General features: G+C 42.8%; 1 protein-coding gene across 25 annotated transcripts in view; it reads left to right on the top strand.

The window, feature by feature from the left end:
• mical3a (microtubule associated monooxygenase, calponin and LIM domain containing 3a) overlaps positions 1–23742 on the top strand; it is a 78432-nt gene that overhangs the window by 34460 nt on the left and 20230 nt on the right. For 13 of the 25 annotated variants that reach the window (XM_063480091.1, XM_063480090.1, XM_063480099.1 and 10 more), the window contains 22 exons: positions 71–226; positions 666–766; positions 2044–2301; positions 2918–3033; positions 3386–3512; positions 3663–3756; positions 3854–3883; positions 4423–4570; positions 6294–6490; positions 6658–6776; positions 6905–6967; positions 7135–7311; positions 8196–8291; positions 8613–8696; positions 13707–13817; positions 16752–16856; positions 17241–17427; positions 18008–18102; positions 18200–18293; positions 20859–21054; positions 22918–23198; positions 23493–23585. In XM_063480091.1, coding sequence (XP_063336161.1) covers positions 71–226; positions 666–766; positions 2044–2301; positions 2918–3033; positions 3386–3512; positions 3663–3756; positions 3854–3883; positions 4423–4570; positions 6294–6490; positions 6658–6776; positions 6905–6967; positions 7135–7311; positions 8196–8291; positions 8613–8696; positions 13707–13817; positions 16752–16856; positions 17241–17427; positions 18008–18102; positions 18200–18293; positions 20859–21054; positions 22918–23198; positions 23493–23585 — 2928 coding nt within the window. The remainder of the gene's footprint in view (positions 1–70; positions 227–665; positions 767–2043; positions 2302–2917; positions 3034–3385; positions 3513–3662; positions 3757–3853; positions 3884–4422; positions 4571–6293; positions 6491–6657; positions 6777–6904; positions 6968–7134; positions 7312–8195; positions 8292–8612; positions 8697–13706; positions 13818–16751; positions 16857–17240; positions 17428–18007; positions 18103–18199; positions 18294–20858; positions 21055–22917; positions 23199–23492; positions 23586–23742) is intronic. The other 12 variants (XM_063480101.1, XM_063480110.1, XM_063480095.1 and 9 more) reach the window with 11 other exon arrangements.

Genomic DNA, 23742 nt, shown 5'->3' on the forward strand with positions numbered 1-23742 from the left:
CACTAACAGAGTGAACAGTTACTGGTTTCTAACCTTGAGGCCTTCCCCAATCATCCATGCTTTTCTGTAGGGTTTCGGCGCAAGGAGTTCCGGGGAAAGCTCGCCATCGCCATCACTGCTAACTTCATTAACAGGAACACAACGGCAGAGGCAAAAGTTGAAGAGATCAGCGGTGTGGCCTTTATCTTCAATCAGAAGTTCTTTCAAGACCTCAGAGAAGCAACCGGTCTGTCATGGCTCCATTCTCCTCCATTACTTTTTGTCTGTGTAACAGTTATGATGCAGTATAAGAATTTCGGATACAACATAAAACATAAAACATGTACTTTTTTTGTTGTTGTTGTTACTGGCAACTGCAAGATCTGGAGCTAGCAGAAGCAAAGGGAAGCAGTTGATGCCAGAAATAAAAGTAATCGGACAAATAATCTGTGCTCTGATCATAGTTAAAAATTTGTCAGTGCACTCAATTAAAATACTTAGGTTTGACGCCAAGCCGGCCACAGTTTGCCGCTGACATGACAATGTCCCCGAGGCTCTGCTTATGTGCTTTGAAAGGCATAATTGCTGCTCTTGTGCTCAAATGACGTCACGATTGTCAGCTCTGTTAAAAAGGAAAATTATTGTGTTTGTTATGTAACACTACATCTTTCTGTTGGTCATTTTAGGCATTGACCTGGAAAATATCGTCTATTACAAGGATGACACGCATTACTTTGTGATGACTGCCAAAAAACAGAGCCTGCTGGAGAAAGGAGTCATTCTACATGTGAGTGATTAAAGCCTGCAGCGCTTGCTCGTCTCTGTATGCATGCTCAAACCAACAAAATTAGTCCTTCTCTCTCTTTTCTGCCTTTTTTTTCTTCACACTCTTTCATTGTTTTTCAGTCTTTTATTCTCTCTGTAAATTCGCCCAGTTTTTTCCCTAATGGTCTAACCAAGCCAACAGTATTCTGGAGCAAACTGCCAACTTAAGCACTTGCTACTTATTTGTGTCCTCACTAAATACGGGAGTTTCCTTTCCCTGGCAACTTTGCACAGGAAACCGGAAAGACCTTTTGGCATGTCTGTCTTTGTGTACTGATATTAATAAAGGATATAGATGCATAAATGTCTGCATTAAGTTTTAAGCAGAGATTTTTTTAGCTGTTGTTGTTTTTGATTTGTGCATGGATGTGCAGCTCTTTGTTTTTATAGGGAGTTAATGACGTTTGGGCATACACTGAGGTCCAAAGACAGAGTGCATTTGGATTATGTAGGCACGACTACAGTGCAGTATGATGAGCTCCTTTTATGGCAGTTAAACAGCTCAGTGTAGCCATTTTTTTATTTTTTTTTATTTTTGAAGAGATAGAGGAAGGGTGGGGAAGACAGGCTAGTCAGCACAGCTCATGGCAGAACTACAAATCAGAAAACAGCCCCTGTTAATATCTTCCACTGCCCCACCCTTCCCGTCACACACCACCACTGGAAGACCAGAGAGCTTGAAGATGGAAGAAATGTATCTCTTACCGCCCTCTGTGAAAACATGTCACTATCAAAGCATGCAGTGATTTGATGCTACATGTTAGAGAGACTTCATTCCAGTGCAAATCCTCTGGGCTCTATGTGGTAAAGGGGTTGTATAATTCATATTGTATCATATTCAATTCAATTTTATTTATACAGCGCCAAATCACAACAACAGTCGCCTCAAGGCGCTTTATACTGTAAGGTCGACCCTACAATAATACATACAGAGAAAAACCCAACAATCATATGACCCCCTATGAGCAAGCACTTTGGCAACAGTGGGAAGGAAAAACTCCCCTTTAACAGGAAGAAACCTCCGGCAGAGCCGGGCTCAGGGAGGGGCGGGGCCATCTGCTGCGACTGGTTGGGTTGCATCAGATGGCTGGGCATATGAAGTTATATATAAAGACAAAGCTCTTAAAGCTCAAAAATCTTAAATCTTAACTTACAATTGGGGAAATTGTTTCCTTTTATTTATTTTTTATGAATTTTTCATGTTAAGGCCGCTTCTTATCTCACCTGTTTCTCCTGCAGGACTATGCAGACACAGAGCTTTTGCTCTCCAGAGCCAACGTAGACCAGGCTGCCTTGCTGTCTTATGCACGTGAAGCTGCAGATTTTTCAACCAACCACCAGCTGCCCACACTGGACTTTGCCATCAACCATTACGGCCAGCCTGATGTAGCAATGTTTGACTTCACCTGCATGTATGCTTCAGAAAATGCCGCCATGGTGCGCCAACGCAATGGGCACAAGCTGCTAGTGGCGCTTGTTGGCGACAGCCTGTTAGAGGTGAGAGAAATGACGATGACTTGTGATCGACTCTTTCTTTTCTTGCGTTGGGACTTTACTAGAATAACTGAAAAATTTACTGTGTAAAAATGTCGTACTGGCCCTTCATGTAAGTCTGTAGTTGTTTTAGTTCTTCCTTCTCTGGAAACAAATCCCAAAGTGTATTTTGTTCCGATTGGCTGCCCCTCATGTGGCTTCTGCAAACATACCCTGGTACTTTTACCAGGGTATGTTTGCAGAAGCCACACGATCATTTCAGTGAAACTCAATCATCATTGTGGCTACGACATAAAGAAATCTGCTTTGAGCTGATGTTAGGAAAGCACAAGAGTAGAAAAAACTGTTTGGAAACTAAGCTTTGTACTGTCTGAATCTGAGCGTTTTCCTTACTCGGATTGTGCTGATCTCATTGTTTGAAACTTTGGACACACTTCATATAAGCATCCAGCAATGCAACATATGAAAAGCATTTTTCCCCTTTAAAGATTTTCAAGAGACTGTTTTAAAATTCTTAAGATTAAGGTGTTGATTTAAAGCTCGTTTCAATCTCGGATATTTATTATAGTTTGCATATTTGACCATATTTGGGTATTGAATGTGCTTACTTTGTCTCCAGCCCTTCTGGCCCATGGGGACTGGCATAGCCCGAGGTTTCCTGGCAGCCATGGACTCGGGCTGGATGGTGAAGAGCTGGGCCCAAGGAAAAACCCCTCTTGAGGTGCTGGCTGAGAGGTGAGAGCGTGGAAACATTAATGCATGCACGCCAAGACCTGTTCTGTTCTTGTGGTCATACATATCTGCACATGCAGCCACACTCTTAGATGTGCTTTCTCTTCAGGGACACCCTTTTATCTCAAAGTGCTTTACTAGGAAATGTGAGATTTCAAGCATCAGTCCCACCTCTGTTAGTACTAATGGGATAAGAGTTTCTAGTAAGGACTGAATGGAATGCGACCGTAATGTTCTGTTGTAACGCTGAGAGCAATGTGATTGTGATTTGCTACTGCATTATCATATTATACTACTGCTTATTTGTTACATTTCACTGTTAAGGTCACCCAATGGGAGTGCTTTTGTTTTTTAGGGAGAGCATATACCGCCTTCTGCCTCAGACCACACCAGAAAATGTCAGTAAGAACTTCAGTCAGTACAGTGTGGATCCTACAACTCGTTACCCCAACATTAGCCTCAACTTCCTCAAACCTAGCCAAGTGAGTATGAGCACTAACAAGCCACAGTGCCTCTTTTTAAGATTTCATTATTAGCTTAAACCAGGTTGTGTGTTTGATGCTATTATGCAAATATTTTATTGCACAAGTGACGCTTTTTTCATGCAAGAAATGATCATCTTGATGTTGCAGGTGCGGCACCTGTTTGACACAGGGGAGTGCAGGGAAGTTCGCATCGAAATCGAGAATGTGATCAACTCATCAACCCCCAAGTTGGCCAGGAATGGTTTGTGTCTTTTCTGCTTGTAGATGATATGGCATCAGTGTAGGAGTTGCTGCAATCACTGTTGCTGAAATGTAATACTGAACTATTTTCACTCTAGACAACTGCCTGCTTGACAAGCAGTTGCAAGGTAACACAAAGCCCGAATGCATGGTGTTGCTTTTCAGGGACCTTTTAAAAGTTTTAACAAATTTGAGTCTTTCTGTATATTTATGAATGACGTGGATACTGGAGTGATGAAACCTTTTGGAGAGACTCCATGATATTTCCTTTGCGTATACTAACTCGGTTATCGATCCACTCACTCAAGCTCCATGGCTATATCGAGCATTTAAAGCCACTTGTAGCTGTTTTAAAGTTTTCATGTGAGTTCTGCATCCTTTCCTAACCTCCCATTTGCATCCCTTTCTTCTTACATCAGTAAAATCTTTACATTTCATGGTTTGTAATATTTCTCCATTGGCTGATTTAAACACTGATTCTAACATGAATGATGGGGCCCCATTGCTGCTCAGCCTTGCCTGACCCAAGGCTATGAGATTGCTCAGCAAGAGACATGTAATGCTGCCCAGAAACAGTTTGTGTTTCCTTCCCTGCTTACTTCAGATGCTGTCCCACCTGCAGATTTCACACCAAGCATTTAATTTTGTCTTCTTTCCCACACATCAGAATCCATAGCTCGGTCCAGTAAGCTGCTCAACTGGTGCCAGAGGCAAACAGAGGGCTACAGGAATGTTAATGTGACAGACCTCACCATGTCTTGGAAGAGCGGCCTGGCCCTTTGTGCCCTAATTCACAGATACAGGCCTGATCTTATGTGAGTATCTAAAGACAATACATCCAGAACACGGAGATTGACATTTCATAGATGGAAAGGTTTTTTGTTTTTTTTCCTCCCCCAGTTTGTGAACTTGTACAACCCTTGCCAAGTATATCCCATTGTGGTTTGAAAGAAAGGACTGAAACTGCTTCGTTGGCCCAGAATGACTGGTCTGCCCTGTTTATGTGTTTGCTGGTTGCAAATGATGTTTACTGCCTGGTTGGGACCTTGTATATCATTGTAAATGAGGTGACAGCCACCAGTTAAAATACCCCCATGGGTCCCCTACGGCTGAGATGTCCTCATTTCCCCCTCTCTTCTCCCACACACAAGCATACATGAACGCTCTGCTCACCCTCACATACAATATAAATAACGCAATCTCCATCCGCAATGCCTAATGTGGTTTGCTATCCTCTGGAGACCACATGGCAATTAACATTATAAGCTATTAGAGCGTTTCTCCTGCCCGACCTTTACAAAGTAGGGTAGCAGTTGTTCTTTGCTGCTACTGATGAGCCAGAATGATGAGTGAAGGAACCTTTGGAAAACTGCCGTCATGCGTATTTGTGTAAATGATGGTTAAGATAAATAATGGAGGTCCCACTCAGCGCTTGTTGTGATGTTGTAATGCATTTAAATGGATGCTGTTTGCAGCTGAGATGTATTGATGTGCCATGTTAATGGCATCTTCAGCTGCGGTAATGAGGACATTTACGGTAACACTGTCCACCTGCTTTACACGAGTGCTTCATCATTAGTGTTTGTGGTTTATTTCCAGTACAACTAAAGCTGCAGGACAGTTGTGGCTTTTTTCTCTTAAATGTTGCTGATTCATCACTAACTGTGGGAGACTTGATAGATTTATTCTGTAAAACTCTTAAACCAAACAAACATGCACACTGGGGGCACATCAGTCCATACAACTCTACTTAAACGTGTTATCAATCTAGATTGTGCATAAGGTTAAGTCCTGCACCTCAGCATCCTCACTTCTTTGATAAAAAGCAGTCAATTTTTCCCATTTTCTAGTAAAGATTTAGGCTTAGGTCAGCTTTCCATCCTCTTTAAGAAGACAGATATAAAAGACCTCCACTATTTTACCGAGCATCAGATGTTTTCCCCAGAATGATAGATTCTTTGATTCGTGTGTGTGTATCAGCAGATCTGCATTCAACACATTTGTTTTTTTTAGTTTTTATTTCATTTTTTCTTAAAGCTGCTATAAAGTCTGTAAACAATTTAAGAACATTGCTAAGCTCTGTAGAACTTTGTGCTCATTGATTTTTGTTTTACAGCCCACAGCCTTATTGTTTTGATTTGGTTTACTCTTACTGTTCTTGCATTGTTGTTTGCAACCACTAACAGTTTTCAGCTAGCTCAAGAACACAACGGACAATTTAGCGGCATTAAAACCAGATAGTTTTACTCAACAGTTGATTTAGAACAGCAAAAATGTGACCTGTTTTGGGGTTTAAAAAATAAATTATTGCAATGGGGTTTTTTTTGGGTTTTTTTTGAATGAAACTCTAAGAGCAATTGGACCTTTTCAAGTGTAATTTATGACTACAAGGATCAAGCTCTTATATTTTTGATATGTAATATACGTTTGTAGTTCAAGCACCTATCAGCCCCATTCTCTTAGTTTGCATTTGAGATGCTTGGCATGACTACTTGCCTCTCACTGTCTGTGGTCTCTCTTCTGTCTTTCTGTTCTCAGTGACTTTGATTCTCTGGATGAACGAGACCAGGAGAAGAACAACCAGTTAGCTTTTGACGTGGCAGAGAGGGAATTTGGCATCTCGCCATGCATGACGGGCAAGGAGATGTCCTCTGTGGTGGAGCCAGACAAACTCTCTATGGTCATGTACCTCAGTCAGTTCTATGAGATGTTTAAGGACACAGTGCCACCTGGAGGTGAGAGATGGTGCTACAGTGGGAGTTTTTATTCTGTAATTTTCTTTTGGGAGACATCGTGACAATCTCTGATCAGAAGGGTCATTTACTCAAAAGTATAATCTTGAAAGATCTTTAAATTGCTATTTTCTCTTAATGTTGTTCCTATTTCATGGATATCTGTTCAGATAACCAAAATCTGAGTCCAGAAGAGAAGGCTGCGTTGATATCGAGCACAAAGTCTCCCATATCTTTCCTTAGCAAGCTGGGTCAGAGCATAGCAATCTCCAGAAAACGAAACCCCAAGGTCAGTGTCTAAGAAAATGCCAGTATATCTTACTTCTTCCTAAAGCAACAAAATCAGCATTTCATCATTTATTTATTTAACTTTTTTTTTGCTGAGGGGGAAAATAGCACATGACTTTTCTTCAACAGGACAAAAAAGAGAAGGATTTAGACGGTTTGGGGAAGAGAAGGAAAACCAGCCAGTCTGAAGATGTGAGTATTTCTGACAGCAGAGCGTCTCAGATGTTGATCTTGTGATTAGTGCTTGAGCAGTCTAGCCAACCAGAACCAACTAATTAATCCCACTAGACTCGCAGTGATTGCCCAAAAAAGTTTAGGTGTTTTGTTGTTTTTTTTCTCCCCCGACTACTTTCCCACAGGACGAGGTATCGAGGACCAATCGTGACGACAGGCCATCTGTTCCTGCTATCCTGTCGGAGAGAAAAATGGATTCTGCTGCTGTGGGGAACAACAACAAAGTGAAGGTCATGGCCACCCAGCTGCTTGCTAAGTTTGAGGAGAATGCTCCCACTCAACCTACAGGACTCAAACGACAGGTATGGAAGAAACTGGTCGTCTCATTTTGTGGTTTTACAGCTTGGGGTGGCGGACATGAAGATTAAGCCACAGGGAAAAGATGCAGAGGCTTACTGGATGTTCTAGGAGCTGCGGTTATATTTGCACACTGACTGTGTTTGTTTGTTTTCTTAAATCAGCATTGTGATGAACATGTGTATATCATGCTTCATGTCATGACCTGTAGGTCACTGTTTTAATGAGCTGAGGTCCCGCATGCTTATGTTGGTCAGGCTCTGTATTGTTCCCGGGACATGTGGGCGGACTCACAGTGCTGACTGGGCTCGGAGGGCTTGGGTGAACTGGTTTGCAGTGGTCTGGATTTCTTGCCACTGATGACCAACAGAGCAGTGGGAGGGAGAAGTGAGCTTTTGAAACACTAGACAATAGTGCTGGCGGAGAGAAGAGCAAACCCTCAGCTTTTGTTTTGTAATTGTTTTGGAAAAGCTTCTTCTGATTTGTGTGCTGCTGAAATCTATGAAGATTGCAGATAAGGTCCTAAAAGTCTTATAAGAGTAATGTTTTTTTTTTTTTTTTAGGTAAAAACATTGTTCTTTTATTTACATTCTGCATGACATTTACTGTGCATTGTCTCTATAAATATTGCCCAAGTTCACCCCACATGATGCACTTATGCTGTCTTGCCATTTCCTTATCTTTTTTGAAGACATATTTGTAGGAAAATATGTCTTCAAAAAAGATATGACTGCTGTGACTCCACTCATCCATGATTCACTTCCTTCTTTCTGTTGCTCTCTCCTTGGTTTCCACCCTCATTATGGACCATTTCACGATGCCTTGCATGGTTATTCTGGCCCTTTAATTGGCCACGCTCGCTGTCACTCATCTTTAACTGACTACAAAGGGGGACTCGCTGCCCAATCTGGACCGTCTTTTGCCCCCTTCCCCACTCCCTGTGAAAGAGCCAGTGCGTCTGGCACCTGTCCCAGCATGGAGAAAGGTAAACATTAGCCCTGTAGAGACTAACAGCTAGACTAACCATATATCCCCGTGGTGTTTCATAGTGGGGAAAGCCACTTTGTGTTGAGCTGTCGGACCCTGAGCCCACTTTGTAGTGGGCAGACTTGAGATCTGTTGTGTGAGATTTGGAGAAACTAACACAGTAGCTTGTGTGCAAAACTGTGTGACTGTTTAACTTTCCAGTCAGATAGCTGCACAGTTTCGTGTGCGTGCGTGTTTGTTTGTGTCCAAGAGAGATGGAATTAGAAGTAGTGGTAGAAGTAGAGTCACAGTCATCCTTGCTTCTCCTGTCTTGGTTCAGAGACGCACACAGCAGCAGGAGAAGCTGAGCATTCGGTACAAAGAGATGATCAAGTGTCAGACGTTGCCCAGCAGAGGGGAACAGGTATGGTTAGCTAGCTAGCTATGGTTAGTTATTTAGTTATGTAGCCTCCCATTCTTAAATACATTGGTGTTTTGGTCTAGAAGCAAGTGGAAGAGAATGTAGCCTCACCAAGCAACACATGACTGTTTTACAATAAAATTGTTTTCGTTTCGAAAAAAGTTTTCGTTTAACCACAACAAAACCTTCCCAGTTATTTCACGTTCTTAAAAAAACATCTATATTTATATTTGTGTTTTGTTTGGTAGTTTATTTCTGCACAACTGCATACAAAGGCCAAAACCTTTTGGGATTTACTTACCTGGATGATTGAGCATGCATCAAGACATCTGCATACAAAGGCCAAACGGCTGATCCTGTTCCTCTGGACATCCAGATGAACAGGATCAGCCGTTTGGGATTTACTTACCTGGATGATTGAGCATGCATCAAGACAACTGCATACAAAGGCCACAGAAACACGGTCGTCCTATGTGACTAAGTAAGACTTTAACCTGCACAAGTGCAACTGCAAAAAAGAAAAGGAATGAATGACTTTTGTTATAAAAAGCAAATTATTTGTAAAGAAAAAATATTTTACAGACAAGTCTTTAGTATTCTTGGTGTTTGGTGTCACAGATAGAGAAATGCAACTGGATATGGAGGCAGCTCTGCACTCAAACTGTCCTCTCTTTATTCATAGTTAATATACTAAAATAAATAGTGAAGTTTACTTTCAATTAAAAAAAAAGTGTGCTTCAAAAATATAACGTGTCTCTATAAATACGCGAGTTAACATTAATGAAAACCAATGTTTATAAATAATAGCATATAAAATATAACCGTTAAAAACACCCATGACGTCAGTCTTTCCGCTTGTTTCTTTTTAGTACTGTTCTTCTTTTTACACCTTGTCAGTGATTGGCTGGACTCTCTGTAGCCTTCATTCTTCATGGCAGATTCAACACAGTGCTGGAACATTCCTTAGAGATTTTGGTCAATACTGACACGATAGCGTCACACAGTTGCTGCAGATTTCGCACCGATGATGCGACGCACCCGTCCCACCACATCCCGAAGGTGCCCATCTATTGAGATCTGGTGACTGTGGAGGCCATGCAAGGACTATGAACTCATTGTCATGTTCCAGAAACCAGTTTGAGATCTCCGTTCATATTATCATGCTGGAAGGAGCCAGCATGATAATATGGGGCACTGTGGGCATAAAGGGTGTCCGTGGTCAGCAACCATACTCAGGTACATTGGGACATTTTTAAACAATGTTCAGTCGGTACTAAAGGACCCAAAGAGTGCCAAGAAAATATCCCCAATGTCTATATACCATCACCAGCCTGAACCGTTAATACAAGGCTGTACCTTCATTGTGTTGAAGTCAAATTATGACCCTACCATCTGAATGTCACAACTCATCAGACCAGGCAGCATTTTTCTGATCTTCTATTGTCCAAGCTTGGTGAGTCAGTGCAAAGTGTCCTGTTCTTAGCTGACAGGAGGAGCACCCAATGTGCTGGCCCATTTGCTCCAAGGTTCAGTGTGTGATTCATTCTGAGATGCTCTTCTTCATAGCTTGTGTGTAATCAGTGGTTATTTGAGTTTCTGCTGCCTTCCTGTCAGCTCCAAGCAGTAGAGCAGGGCAATATGGCCAAAAATATTTATCACGATATATATTTGAAAATTTGCGATAACGATGTAACTGACGATATAATTGACAAAAGTACTTTACAACTCACAACTTTATTAGTGCAAAAAACCCATCAATTTATTTTCACTTAAACAAGCAGCTGTTTTTTATGTGCATTAAAGCTATACAAATATTTAAGAGTGCAGATGCAAACTCCTTGCTGACAGTTTAACCAAAAGGCATTTCCAGTGGAAATTTGCCAACATATCCTCAGCATAACCATGTATAATATCCATCCATCCATCCATCCATCTTCTTCCGCTTTATCCGGGGCCGGGTCGCGGGGGCAGCAGCCTAAGCAGAGAAGCCCAGACCTCCCTCTCCCCAGCCACCTCCTCCAGCTCATCCGGGGGAACACCAAGGCGTTCCCAGGCCAGCCGAGAGATATAATCTCTCCAGCGTGTCCTGGGTCTGCCCCGGGGCCTCCTCCCGGTGGGACATGCCCGGAACACCTCACCCAGGAGGCGCCCAGGAGGCATCCTTGTCAGATGCCCGAACCATCTCAACTGACTCCTTTCGATGTGGAGGAGCAGCGGCTCTACTCTGAGCCCCTCCCGGATGGCCGAACTTCTCACCCTATCTCTAAGGGAGAGGCCAGCCACCCTTCGGAGGAAGCTCATTTCCGCCGCTTGTATCCGCGATCTCGTTCTTTCGGTCACTACCCACAGCTCGTGGCCATAGGTGAGGGTAGGGACATAGATCGACCGGTAAATTGAGAGCTTCGCTTTTACACTCAGCTCCCTCTTCACCACGACGGACCGGTGCAGCGTCCGCATCACTGCAGCCGCAGCACCAATCCGTCTGTCGATCTCCGGCTCCCTTCTCCCATCACTCGCGAACAAGACCCCGAGATACTTGAACTCTTCCACTTGGGGCAGAAACTCATCCCCGACCCGGAGTGGGCACTCCACCCTTTTCCGGCTGAGAACCATGGCCTCAGATTTGGAGGTGCTGATCCTCATTCCCGCTGCTTCACACTCAGCTGCGAACCGTTCCAGTGCGAGCTGGAGGCCATCACTCGATGAAGCCAACAGAACCACATCATCCGCAAAAAGCAGAGATGAGATTCTGAGGCCACCGAAGTGAAAGCCCTCCGCCACTTGGCTGCGCCTAGAAATCCTGTCCATAAAAATTATGAACAGAACCGGTGACAAAGGGCAGCCCTGGCGGAGCCCATCACCCACCGGGAACGAGTCCGACTTATTACCGGCAATGCGAACCAAACTCTTGCAACGGTTGTATAGGGATCGAATGGCCCGTAGCAATGGGCCAGACACCCCATACTCCCGCAACACCTCCCACAGGACACCCCGAGGGACACGGTCAAATGCCTTCTCCAAGTCCACAAAACACATGTAGACTGGTTGGGCAAACTCCCATGCACCCTCAAGTATCCTCGAGAGCCTAAAGAGCTGGTCCAGTGTTCCGCGACCAGGACGAAAACCGCATTGTTCCTCCTGTATCTGAGGTTCAACTAGCGGACAAACTCTCCTTTCCAGCACCCTGGCATAGACTTTCCCAGGGAGGCTAAGGAGTGTGATTCCCCTGTAATTGGAACACACCCTCCGGGGTGGTATAATATCCACAAAACTTAAAAAGAGGTTATACACACACAATACGGTAATATTACGTTGAAGTACAGTACGTATCACTCCGCGAGGCTCCTGCCTACGATAGCCGTAATACTCCGACAATCCATCAAGCGGTGCGGCTTCGTAGCTTAGCAAAGTCGTACTAAAACATTTTTTGACAGATTTTCCAGCGCCGTGTAGCACATAAAATCGTTTCGAGGTCAGTAAACACAACCAGAATTCATACATAAGGCACACGGGATTATAAGGGGCAGTGCTGATTTTCAGAAAAATCAAAGGATTGATTTTAAGTGTGCCGTATTTTCCGAAAAACACGGTAATAACGACGGCCCGCTAGCATGCTCTACCAAAAATAGTGCTTTGTTGTGTATCTGACAGATGAAAGCCAAACCAGTTCCACACCACTGAAGCTGCAGCATTTTTACAAACCAGTTCTGGTTCATCCGTTTCATTCAACGATCCACTTTCGCCCTTCTCATTCTCCGCCATGTGCGTATGAAAACAAAGGCACTGCGCATGTGCGTTTTACCCATATTCTATGGCCATATTTCATTTTCTTGTCATTGCCCAACATTATACCGGTATTATCGTGAATGGTATGATATGGCCCAGCCCTACCAAGCAGTCTGGACATTCTCCTCTGACAAAGCATTTTCACCCGTCCCGCTGATTACTGGATGGTTCTTCTTTTTCATCCCATTCTCTGTAAGCCTTAGAGATGGTTGTGAGGGAAAATCCCAGTAGATCAGCACTTTCTGAAATACTCAGACCAACCTGTCTGGCACCAACACCCATGCCACTTTCAAAACCCTTTTCTTCTGCATTCAGATGCTCATTTTGAACTTCAGCAGGTAGTCTGGACCACGTCTACATGCATAAATGCATTGGGTTGTCACCATATGTGTAGCTGATTCTCGTTAACAAAGTGGCCGCTGAGTATAGTTGGCTGGCCTAACTCAGGTCGACAGAGCACCATTAACTGCCAGAATCAGTTTCCCCTTGCTGACACCTGCTGAAGTTGTCTTTTCTTGTCTCTTCACTAGATTACACATTCACATCACAAGCACTGATTTAAGGCCTCAAATTCTCCTGTTTAAAGAGATTTAATTCACTGCTGTTTTAAAATTCCCTCTCAGTACACAGTAAGTCCCCAGCTGCTGAGTAAATTAGTTGAAAGTCGATTGGAAAGACTGTAAATAATCTTGATAATCTCAAGTACTTCTCTACGGAGAGTGTTTGGAATGGAAATGTTTCAGAAAGTCGCTCTTATATGCTACGCGGTTTGACGTTTTAATTGTCAATATTGGAGAATTTTTCCGTGCCAAACTTTATTTTGAGGTTAATTATAAAACCACTGGAGCATATTTCAACTGTCTTTCTTTTTTTTTTTTTTTAGGGGTTTTTAGGCTTTTGCCTTATGCAGATTGTCTGTTTAGTGTGTGTGTGTGTGTGTGTGTGTGTGTGTCAGGCTTTGATAGGGTTGTTGTGTGACTAAGCCTAACAAAAAAGAAGTGAAACTACACTAGTTCTATTAACTACTTCTTAGTCATATGTATAAGCTTCTACAAATGTAACCTTTTTATTCTTACAGGTTTTGTAAAGCACTATAATATCTCAATGCAGTGTGAGATGTGATAAGTTGAAGTTCAACCATATTTACGTTTAGCAATAGCTCACCTATTATTTTTTTTCTTCATCGCCGTCATCATCATCTGCTGCTCCTGCCCCTCATCTCTCAAGGCCAGAAGTGGCGCAGACCAGCTGTACAGCTCAGGCTCTCGGAGCTGCCCAAAGAAAACCATTCTGCTCCCTTCTTCCTCCTCCACTTCCTCGCTCTCTCTCCACTCAGAGGTGACACGCAGTCTGCCGTCTGTGTCTGTTTGTGTCTTTCTGTCTTCGGCCACAAATCCATGGCCGACCCATTTAGTATCCCCTTACTCTCCTGCTCTAATTATGTGTCCCGAACCCCTGATTTGGCCTCTGCAGTGTGTAGCGTAGATGAAAACAAAATGCCGTGTTTCCTCAAGAGAACTTCCTTGAGGGGTTCAGTCTTGTTTACTTCCCTTGTGAGTGGGTGGTGTCTGTTATTATCAAAGTAGTAGCTTGTTTTCATGCTGACTGGTATATGTTGTTGGGGTGTGATGGCTTGTAAACATATAGCCTCAGGAGACCTGGGCTCATTTTGATTTATTGTCAAGCACTGTCAGGGTTCCTGCATTACAAGCTGTTCTTTAAATGATAGTCAGCAACTGTGTTTTATGCTCGTGTCTGTGCGCTCGGTGCCAACTGAAGTGTTAATACACTGTGTGTGTGTCTGCTCATTTCTGTCTTCAAGCATGAATGTAAAAGTCTGGAAGAAGAGGAACTTGAATACTATGAGAGGCCTCTGGCACGTGGGGTAAATGACCGACTGCATTCATAGTCGTGTTGCCTCTGCCATTTCTGTTTCAGTGGTTACTCAGATTATGGCTCGAGTATCTGTAATAAGCTGTTTTAAAGAAAAAATGTCAACATATTAAACAAGTCGCTCATTAGCTCCACCAAAAGAAATCATCGAGTCTCAACTGAGCTCCCTTGACAGGAGTGGATGCCACTGCACCCAACTGACCCAGGACCCATTCACATACCTGGTATACAGGAGAGGGCTGACCGCTTAATCTCCAGGTTTAAAGGCAAACCCGATAAACCACCAAAGGTGAACGCTGTACATGAAAATTGCGGTTTCTAAGTGTTTTATTTGCCTCATTTTGTAGCCTACATCCAAGAAAGCACGCTATTAGTATTCGAGGCTAATTGTCACCCCTTCCCTCTCCCTCCCTGAAGCCTAAGAAAAAGCCGTCCCGTTTCTTTTTAGAGCAGTGGTACATGTCCCGAGGCCTGACTGGGGCTCCTGGTTCACCACTCTCCTCTCTTGACTCTGCCAGAAAGGTTCCTTTTTATTTTTTATTTCTTGGATGCTGTGGACTGAGACTCAACCTGTGGCATGTCAGGAAACTTACCACTCATAGAAAGGTTTTTGCTACTAACAGTAATTAAAGGCTCACTTGATTGTTGCCAATCGATGCTTAAGTATCTCATATCTGTTGTTTTTGTGCTAAATACACTCGCTAACTAAAGGAAATTGCTTTCATTGTTTATTTACTCACTGCATAAATTAAAGGCTTGTCAGCCTGAATTTGAGAACAATGACAAGCAGTCTATGGCTTTTGCCACAATGAAAAGGAGATTTCATATTTAGCAACATTTTCCTCACCATACGTCCCTTTGGTGATTTCTCTGCAGAAGCCAGCAAAGCCTCTGGACTCTGATGGCCAAATGCCCTTGTATGTGCTTAGTATTCAGGAGAGGGCTGATCAACTTGCTTTACAATTTGAGGGCAAGCCAGTCAAACCACAGGTGACTCGAACTATCAACACAGACGGATGATTACAGGTTTAAATATTTGTACATTTTTAACAAAAGCACTTTTTTGGGTCAACTTTATGTCTCACCTATGTCTTTAACTGACTCTAGAGGAAAGAGAGGCTGTTGTTACAGCAAGATATTACAGAATAAGTAGTAAATCATAATATCTACTCAGTTAAATACATTAGTATTCTTCTTTAGATTTACTTTAACTTCTAATAACTCTCCTCTCTCCCTCTTTGGTGGAGCCTAAGAAAAAGCCATCACGTTTTTTTATGGAACAGTGGCGCCTGGCCAGCCCCCAGAGTCCCCCTGATTCTCCCCCCACCACCTCTGACACCTTGAGACAGGTAGTCATTTTATGCCTGGAAGGAATGGCGTGTCGTGGCGCTGACACACTAAACTTGCACTTGGCCTGTCAGGAAGATGATGCACCTCACTTTCCAGCACAAGTTGCTTAACGTGATCTCACCTGATGTTTGCTTGAAAGTCTGGCTGCTTGTTCAGAAATGCGAGCAAACTCATTTGTTTAGCACGTTTGCTGTGATTAGTGAGTGCGAGTGATCCGTCACTGTATCTGAACAGATATTAAAGTAATCTCAGCAGAACTCTGTTATAATTCCCACGCTTATTTGTACTCAGTAGTTGTTTTTGATTGTAAGAGCAGCTTGGCAGCAAAAATCTCATCTAGTGTAATTCCCATGTTGACGAGCCAACTTTCAATTTAGCAGAGCGGTGCACAGTAATAGTTTTCGTGGCTTAGGTTTGCCACATGCTACAGTCGACCTAGATTCTTCCCTTTTTAAAGCTCTTTGAGGTTTCATAGATTGAAATCTAATCCTGGTGTAGATTAATTCAGAATTAGACCCAAAGATGATCTCATATGCCAAACACTTGCTGAATTTGGGAATTAGCAACACAGCTTTGCAGATTTTTACAGCTTGTTTATATTTATGGTGCAGCGGATGATACAGTGCAGCATTTGTGACTTTGTGTGTGCAAGCGAATAAAACTGCATGACTGCTTTACCCGAGTTGTCTAAACACTGCGATAGTTGATCTTTTTCCAAATCCAGTAATGCTCTTGGGTAGTAAACCCAACATGAAACTTTTGAGGTTTTTCTCGGGAACTGTGTTTGCTGCTTTTGGTGGAGCCTCACACACGTCTAAACACTCGATCAGTCCAGCGTGCAAACGCTTCCTTTGTCTTGTGTAAATTCCCTGTTAGACACCATTGTTTGCCTGCTGTGTTTGAGCACTTGTCGCACACACACCTCTTCCTTCTGGTTTTCACGTTGTTTTTCATCCATCATTTCATCATTTCTAATGTTTGTCCACCTGTCCTCTTATTTTTGTTTCTTTCTCTCATTGCTGTTGATAGCAGTATGTAAGGATGTACACAGGGGGCGTTAGCTCATTGACCGAGCAGATAGCCAGTCAGCTTCAGTCTCCCAAGCCCACACATGTACCTGAAAAGAGGGATTTGGTAAGCACTCGGGTTGTAGAGTAGAAGGCATGTGGCTACACAGATCACTGCAGCGCTTCCTAGAGAGTGTGGTTTTTGCACATTGTGCTCCTTTTACCACATTTTAACTTCCTTCTCTCCCATAGCTGCAGAGTGTGTTTTCCCAATGAGTCCCTGTAATTTGGACTGCTGCTCGACTGCAAGCATCCCTCTCTCACTAATGAATAACTTTTGAATTGCTGTATTTTGGAATCATTAGCTTGTAAATAATATCAGTATCCTTCAAACATTTGTAGTGACCTGATGTAAGCGTCTGGCTTGACAATAACTTTCTCCTTGTGCACCAGTTTGAACGTTTCTCTTCATTTATAAATAAAGATTAATTCAGTACTTTTTCCCTTGCAGGGCTCGCTCAGGAAAGAATTCCCGGTCAACATCGGAGGCAGCGATGTTTGTTTCTTCTGCCGAAAACGTGTGTACGTGATGGAAAGGCTGAGTGCCGAGGGGAAGTTCTTCCATCGCAGCTGTTTCAAGTGCGACTACTGCGGCACGACTCTACGACTGTCCTCTTATGCTTTTGACGTCGAGGACGGTAAGCTTTCGAAATGGTTTCAGCCCCACATGTGCTTATATTCCATTAACTACAAAAGACATACAATCTAGAAATGATTTTGACTGTGTGCACGTTTGCTGCCCTCCTGTGGTGTGATCACGCCACGGCCTCTCAGGCTTTTTTTTTTTTTTTTTGAGCCAAGGAATGCAGCAGAGCCATTTTCTGATTCAAAAAATGAAGTTACAGCCACATAATGTTTCAAAATTTATTGGTTTTAAATATGTAAAAGACAGCTGTAGGAGATTTTTGCAGTAACCCCCACCTCGGGCTCAGTGCAGTCTTATGATTCCATATTTTTCCACGCTGGGAGGTGTCTATTGTGCTCAAGGACAGGCAACAGATTGTTCAGTGAGACAGTAGCTTTTTCACAGTCAGCTGTGGGAACAGAACCTCCTGATTTTTCTGAATGCACTTGAGACAGAAAGGAATTGTTTTTTTTCCTACAGAATAGATGCAGCCCACACACTCCGTGAGGTGAAATTTGCCGAATCTGTACTGTGCCGTATGTATTTGTTTGTGCATTTAATGTATTTGCTTATGCTCTGTGTGTCTCCTACAGGAAAATTTTACTGCAAGCCCCACTACTGTTACCGCCTGTCTGGGTATGCTCAGAGGAAGAGGCCTGCTCCCTCTGCGGCTCCAGTCACAGCCAAGGTCCATTTTTATTTACTTGGCCCGGAAAAATGTTCTGAGAGTGCTCTCATATCTCTGATAGCGCGGCTGATGTTAAAATCATTTGTGTCATTTGCAGGAGAATCAGACCCCCCAAACACCTACTACGACCGTGGATGCCCCTGGAAGGGCGATGGCAGCAGCTGCCCCCTCGGCTGACCTCCAACCCTCAGGTACTCGACTTTCCTATCTAGCTGTGGCGGCTGCGCCCTGGCGTCTGGCCGTGGGTGTGGGAGTCCAGCTAGGCACCCTCCGCCGCACTCTCTCCTGGACCTGCCACCAGGTGGCACACAACCCCTTAGATTCTCCCTTCCTGTTTACCTACTGCATCTACCTCTTCTGCTGTTTCACCATCAATGTCCTGCTCAGCCTCCTCTAGCATGACTTTTGTGTCCCTTCTTATTTCCTTCCTTGCTTCCTTTTTCTCTTTGCCGACTACTGTCAGTGGGATGTATATAGATTTAGTTTGTACTAAGTGACCAAAGCTTCAAAATGGTCCTGTAACTACTGTGAGTCTCTCAGTTGCTGAATTATTTCCTGAAGATGCAGCATTCTTTCTGTTTCTGTTGGCAGTCTCTTTATGACTTGTGATTGGCAGATGGATTCAAACAGTGCTCTGGCGCCATAATCTTAGAAGTGAATGGTGCATCTTAAACCTGTTTGTTTCTTGGCTTGGAAATTATAGAGAGCTGCTCAGAATTCCTTCTGGTCAGCTCTCCAGGCAGCACCATTAACCCTTTGCATAGACCTCCTCATTGCTATTCTGGTTTTTATTGTGAGATATGGCAGTAAAGTTTAGCTTTCTTAGCCCCCAATACCCCCAAAACATATATCATTTACCCACTGGTGTGTACATTCAATCTCTATATACTGTTAATGATTGCTATAAAGCTGCCTGTTTTTAATGAAGAGCCAAGCTCTTTGGTGATTGTAACCCATAGTGGCCTGTGAGTGCTCTTTTTTTAGCTCGACCTCCTCCTGTGTGACGTGTTTGTTTTACTGCCTGCTCTGTTATGTGTTTCTTTCTCTGTAAGTTGTTTTGCACCTATTAGTATTCCTCTTCCTAAAACTCACTATAATATGTGATAAAGTGCCTGTATCAGTGCTTTTGTGAGCTTTACCTTTCCCCTTCCGATCAGAGCATCTTAAAACTGAGAGCTTTACTAGTGCTTGCATTGGTGCTTGGGACTGGAGTTTGGTTTTCACCCCCCCCCCTCTCTGCCTTCCTGCATTCCTCGAACATTCACCCCCGACAGATTCCTGCCAGAACCACTTGTATTTGCTCAACGTAGTGCGTCTCATCTGCAGTAATTGCTTTGCACACTGTAGCTGAATAAAATCACGGATTAGACTAGAGAGAGCTGAAACTGGTAAGCTTTGCAGAAAATTAATATTTGAAACTTTAAGAAGTGTAAGTGTTAATAAGTGTAGGCCTGCCGCAATGTGGCAAGTGTAGTTTTATAACTTCAAATGCAAGACTTTATTAAATACTGTAGTCATACTGCAGCCATGCATACTATAATATACTCTACATTAAAGTTAGACAACAAACAACTGCTAATATATTGGTGGAGGTATGCAGTCAGTGTAAAGTACTGTAGAACAAAGCAATATTTTGCAGGTCTTTACTTCCGTCAGATATGTGTGCTTGTGCTGCACAGACACCTCCACAAATACATATGCATTTCTCTGCTCTAGTTCAACTCTACAGCACGTGGTAAGGACGTCTCATGCTGCTGCAAAGTTCAGCAACTGTGGAGTTCTTGGACCACTAAATTAGTGTTAATAAGAGGTAGACCACTAAACCAAAATAAACCACAAAAAAACAAAAACAGACCCCCAACTGCTGACAGAAGTCCAACCCTGGACTATATCAGATGAAGTAATTACAGAACAATTTATGTGTTTAGTGATGTAGGTTATTAAAGTATAAATATGTATCAGTTTAAATTTAAGTCTCTCTCTTCTTTGCTGTTTTACGTACTTCTCACTTGTTTTTGAGGAAACATCTATCGTCACATTCATATGAGTCATACATACAAAATAAACATGATTCAGTGTCAAATATCACACATTCAATATCACACATTTAATGAGATCATGGGACTTTAAGGCATTGGCCTTAAAGCAGTGCTAGTGCTCTTTTTTTCAATTAGAATTTATCTCTAAGTGACAAGATGACGGCTGTACTTCCACGACAACAACAACAACAGTACATAACTCTATTTTAACCCATTTCACTGTCATGAACCTATGCCAGAGGAAATACTGTCAAAACATACAGTTTTAAGGTTTGCTTCTCAGAATGGGAACAAGGCAAGGCACCAATCTTGTACATTTAAGTATAGAACAATGGCTCTATTTTAAAGTGTGAAACCTATTTGTGTTTGTTGATCTTATTTGCTGTAGGAATATTATCTAATGCAATAAATTCAGTAATAGATCTTAAATCGGTGTCTCCTTGTCAGTTTGTCCTTAATGTACAAGATTACTTTGGTTAAAGCTCTGGCTGTAGATGTGGATGAAAATGCACCATTTTACTAGTTGGATGTGTGATGGATTTGATGCTGCCGCTGACGTAGCTTCACACATACACTGTCAGAATTTGCATCGGTTTTCACATCAGCGTTCACAAATACATTGGATTTAGTTTGGTCCAGCTTGCACCTGCCTGATCATCACTTGCACATATGTGCTCTCTCTCCTCTGCTTTCTTACCTTGATCCTGTACCCCACAGTGCTGGAAGTGAACGGCCTGCAGGAACCGAGCCTAGCTAAACGCCTAAAGGGAACTCCAGAACGCATTGAGCTGGAGAACTACCGTCTGTCCCTGCAGAGGGAGGAGGAGCTGGAGGAGGTGCCTGAGGAGACGCTGGCGGAGCACAATCTCAGCAGTGTGCTGGACAAGGCCACAGATGCTGACCTGGGTTCTAGGTAAGATTATAACAACTAGAGATGGCACGATACCACTTTTTTATGTCCGATACCGATATCGTAAATTTGGATATCGGCCGATACCGATATGAATCCGATATAGTGTGTTTTTTAATCAATAAAACTGTTTTTTTTAATATCTTGCTGCATTTTGTATAAGTTCAAACTCAAGTTTAAAAAAAAAACAACACTAAAGCTATTCTGTTATACCTGTATGCAAAAAATACACTGCACCCAAAATATTTCATAGTTCAGCAATACTGATCAATCTAATAAACTTAAACCCTTATTTTAAAGAGTACTTAGCAGAAATATTAAGCAAACTAACTAATAGGGTTGCAAACTCCCAGCAAAAAAAAAAAAAAAAGAAACCACCCCCCACCCTCCACCTCATGATGCTTAATCGACGTAATCAACTTTAATTTGATTCAGTGTGGAAAAAAAAATGCACAGAAATCAATTATTTTTCTACAATAATTAAATAGATTCAACATCTTTCTTCAACAGAATTGCAAACTGCACAGATGGTATCTTCCCAAAGGAAAAAGTACTATAGCTTACTAGGGTATATTAGACTTAACAGTTAGTATATACAGTAATGGACTTCTATACATTTTACATCAGATTAAAATTTTGGGTGTAAGATTCAGATAATTATTTATTAAAAGCTAGCCATTGTAAATGAGAATAAGAAAGAAAAGTATGTCTTTGTGCCCCCTTTTCCCTGTTCATGCCCTATCGGCCCCCCTGGCTAAACTTTGCTAGATCCGCCCCTGCACAGTTACCAGCCGTCAGCTACGTAGAAAAGAATCCTGGTCTAGAAAGTAATATTAAATAAATTCTAACAACAGATTATCAAGGTTAAACGTTCTGCTGTTGTTCAGCCGCTGGTTTCCTCTTTCTGGTGCAAAGTGGGCCAAAAACAAAGAAGAGAGACGGACTCGCGACAGAAAAGCCGATCAGCTGATCATTAAGCAGTTTCACGATTGAAGTAGCAGCAGGAGAGGGAGAGAGAAGAGGCTCCATATATCGGTTGTTAAACTTAACATGGGAACGCTTTACAAACATTCAGAGATGAACTTACACACTTGCTTTACTTCTCTCTGGGATAACTTCCTCGGAGATGAAATGCCGGTTTGGTAGCGAGGCTCCAAATGCTCAACCAGACCGCCGACAGGTCTCGCACGCCACAGCCGCTCTATCACGTGATGCATACTGCTCTGACGTGCTAAGGTTATGAGCTGAGTTATGCCATGCCGCAAGTTTTGTGAGGTGCTTTTTTGATATTTAATGGATCGGATTACATTTTTTATTTCTCTCCGATATCCGATCCAGTAATTGAGGTCAGTATCGGACCGATACGTAATATCGGATCGGTCCATCTCTAATAACAACATCCGTTAATTTCATTTTTATAATATTCAGTTTTACCCTTTCTGCCGTTTAGTGTTCAGTGAGTTGTTTAAACGATCTCTAATAAGACTTTAAACAAGTTTCAAATAATGAGATCAACTTGGTCAAACTTTTGGACGTCCTTAAAAAAGTCGCGTCATGCAAGCAGCTCTGGCTATGCGCACAGAAGCTCCACCCACTCTTTAAACTTTTTGTTCATGACAGTTAGCCAGTCATGATAAAGTTGGATAGAAAGGAAGGGGGAGGAAGCTAAAAACATCTTAGTTGGGATTAACTGTGGGAGTTCACCAACGAGTAGTTTGTCTATTTTGAATCACAAAAAACTTCTTTGCTAGAGTCCAAAATCCCTCAGGCTGCTGTGAACGTCTCCATACTTGTACTGTCCTCAAATACTTGCTTCCTTTCATGTTCCCTAACACTTTGCTGACACCTTTTCTCTACTTTCTGCAGTAGCTCAGAGTCAGACATGGAAGAGGAGGACGAGCAGGAGGATCAAGAAGAGGTGGAGGTGGAGGAGCAGCCTCCCAGCCCGTCAGACCTCGGCGGCGTTCCGTGGAAGGAGGCGGTAGAGCTCCACGCCAAGCTGAGGGGCGATCACTGTGAGGAGGGAGAGGGTGAAGCTTTGGCTGACACAGGCAGCAGAGATGGGGAAGTAGACGAAGAGGACGAGGAGGAGGATGAGGATGAGGAGGATGAAAATGAGGCCGAAGAAGATGAGGAGTCGAGCGAAGGTAAATTAGTTTTGCATTGTTATTCCTGTGATAGTGGAAATTAATGGTTTCTTTATGCTAATGTGTTTACACCCTATCCAGACTTTAGTGGCCTTGCTAGGACACCTCAGAGCTCTGTGTTGTTTACTGTTTCATGTTATCGTCACTGTCTGAAACACTGAGTCATCCTCTTGTGCTTGTCTCTTTTCTCCTTGTCTGCCTTGTCCACATACAATGCACGCGTATGTATCTGTCTCTCTGTTATTTTATTTTTTGATTTATTTTTGGGGGGCCTTTGTCTCCCCCTGCTGACAGAGGGGGATTACTGGCCCTGGGATAAAGAACTCCAGTCAGGCCTTTGGCTGGAGAAGTACCTTACAGACGAAGAGGATGTTGGTACATTTAAAGGTAGCGACGGAAGTGCCTGCGGATGTGTTTGCAGTTACTTTTAATAATTCTGCCTTGTTTGGGTTCATTTTCAATAATTTCTACAAGAAGTGTGCCTTTGGCTTTTTTATGGTTTGGTTTGTTGGTTGTGTTTTTATGTGAGTTTTGTGTTCATCAG

Source organism: Pelmatolapia mariae, linkage group LG7 (assembly GCF_036321145.2).
Source record: "Pelmatolapia mariae isolate MD_Pm_ZW linkage group LG7, Pm_UMD_F_2, whole genome shotgun sequence".
Classification (NCBI taxonomy): Eukaryota; Metazoa; Chordata; class Actinopteri; order Cichliformes; family Cichlidae; genus Pelmatolapia; species Pelmatolapia mariae.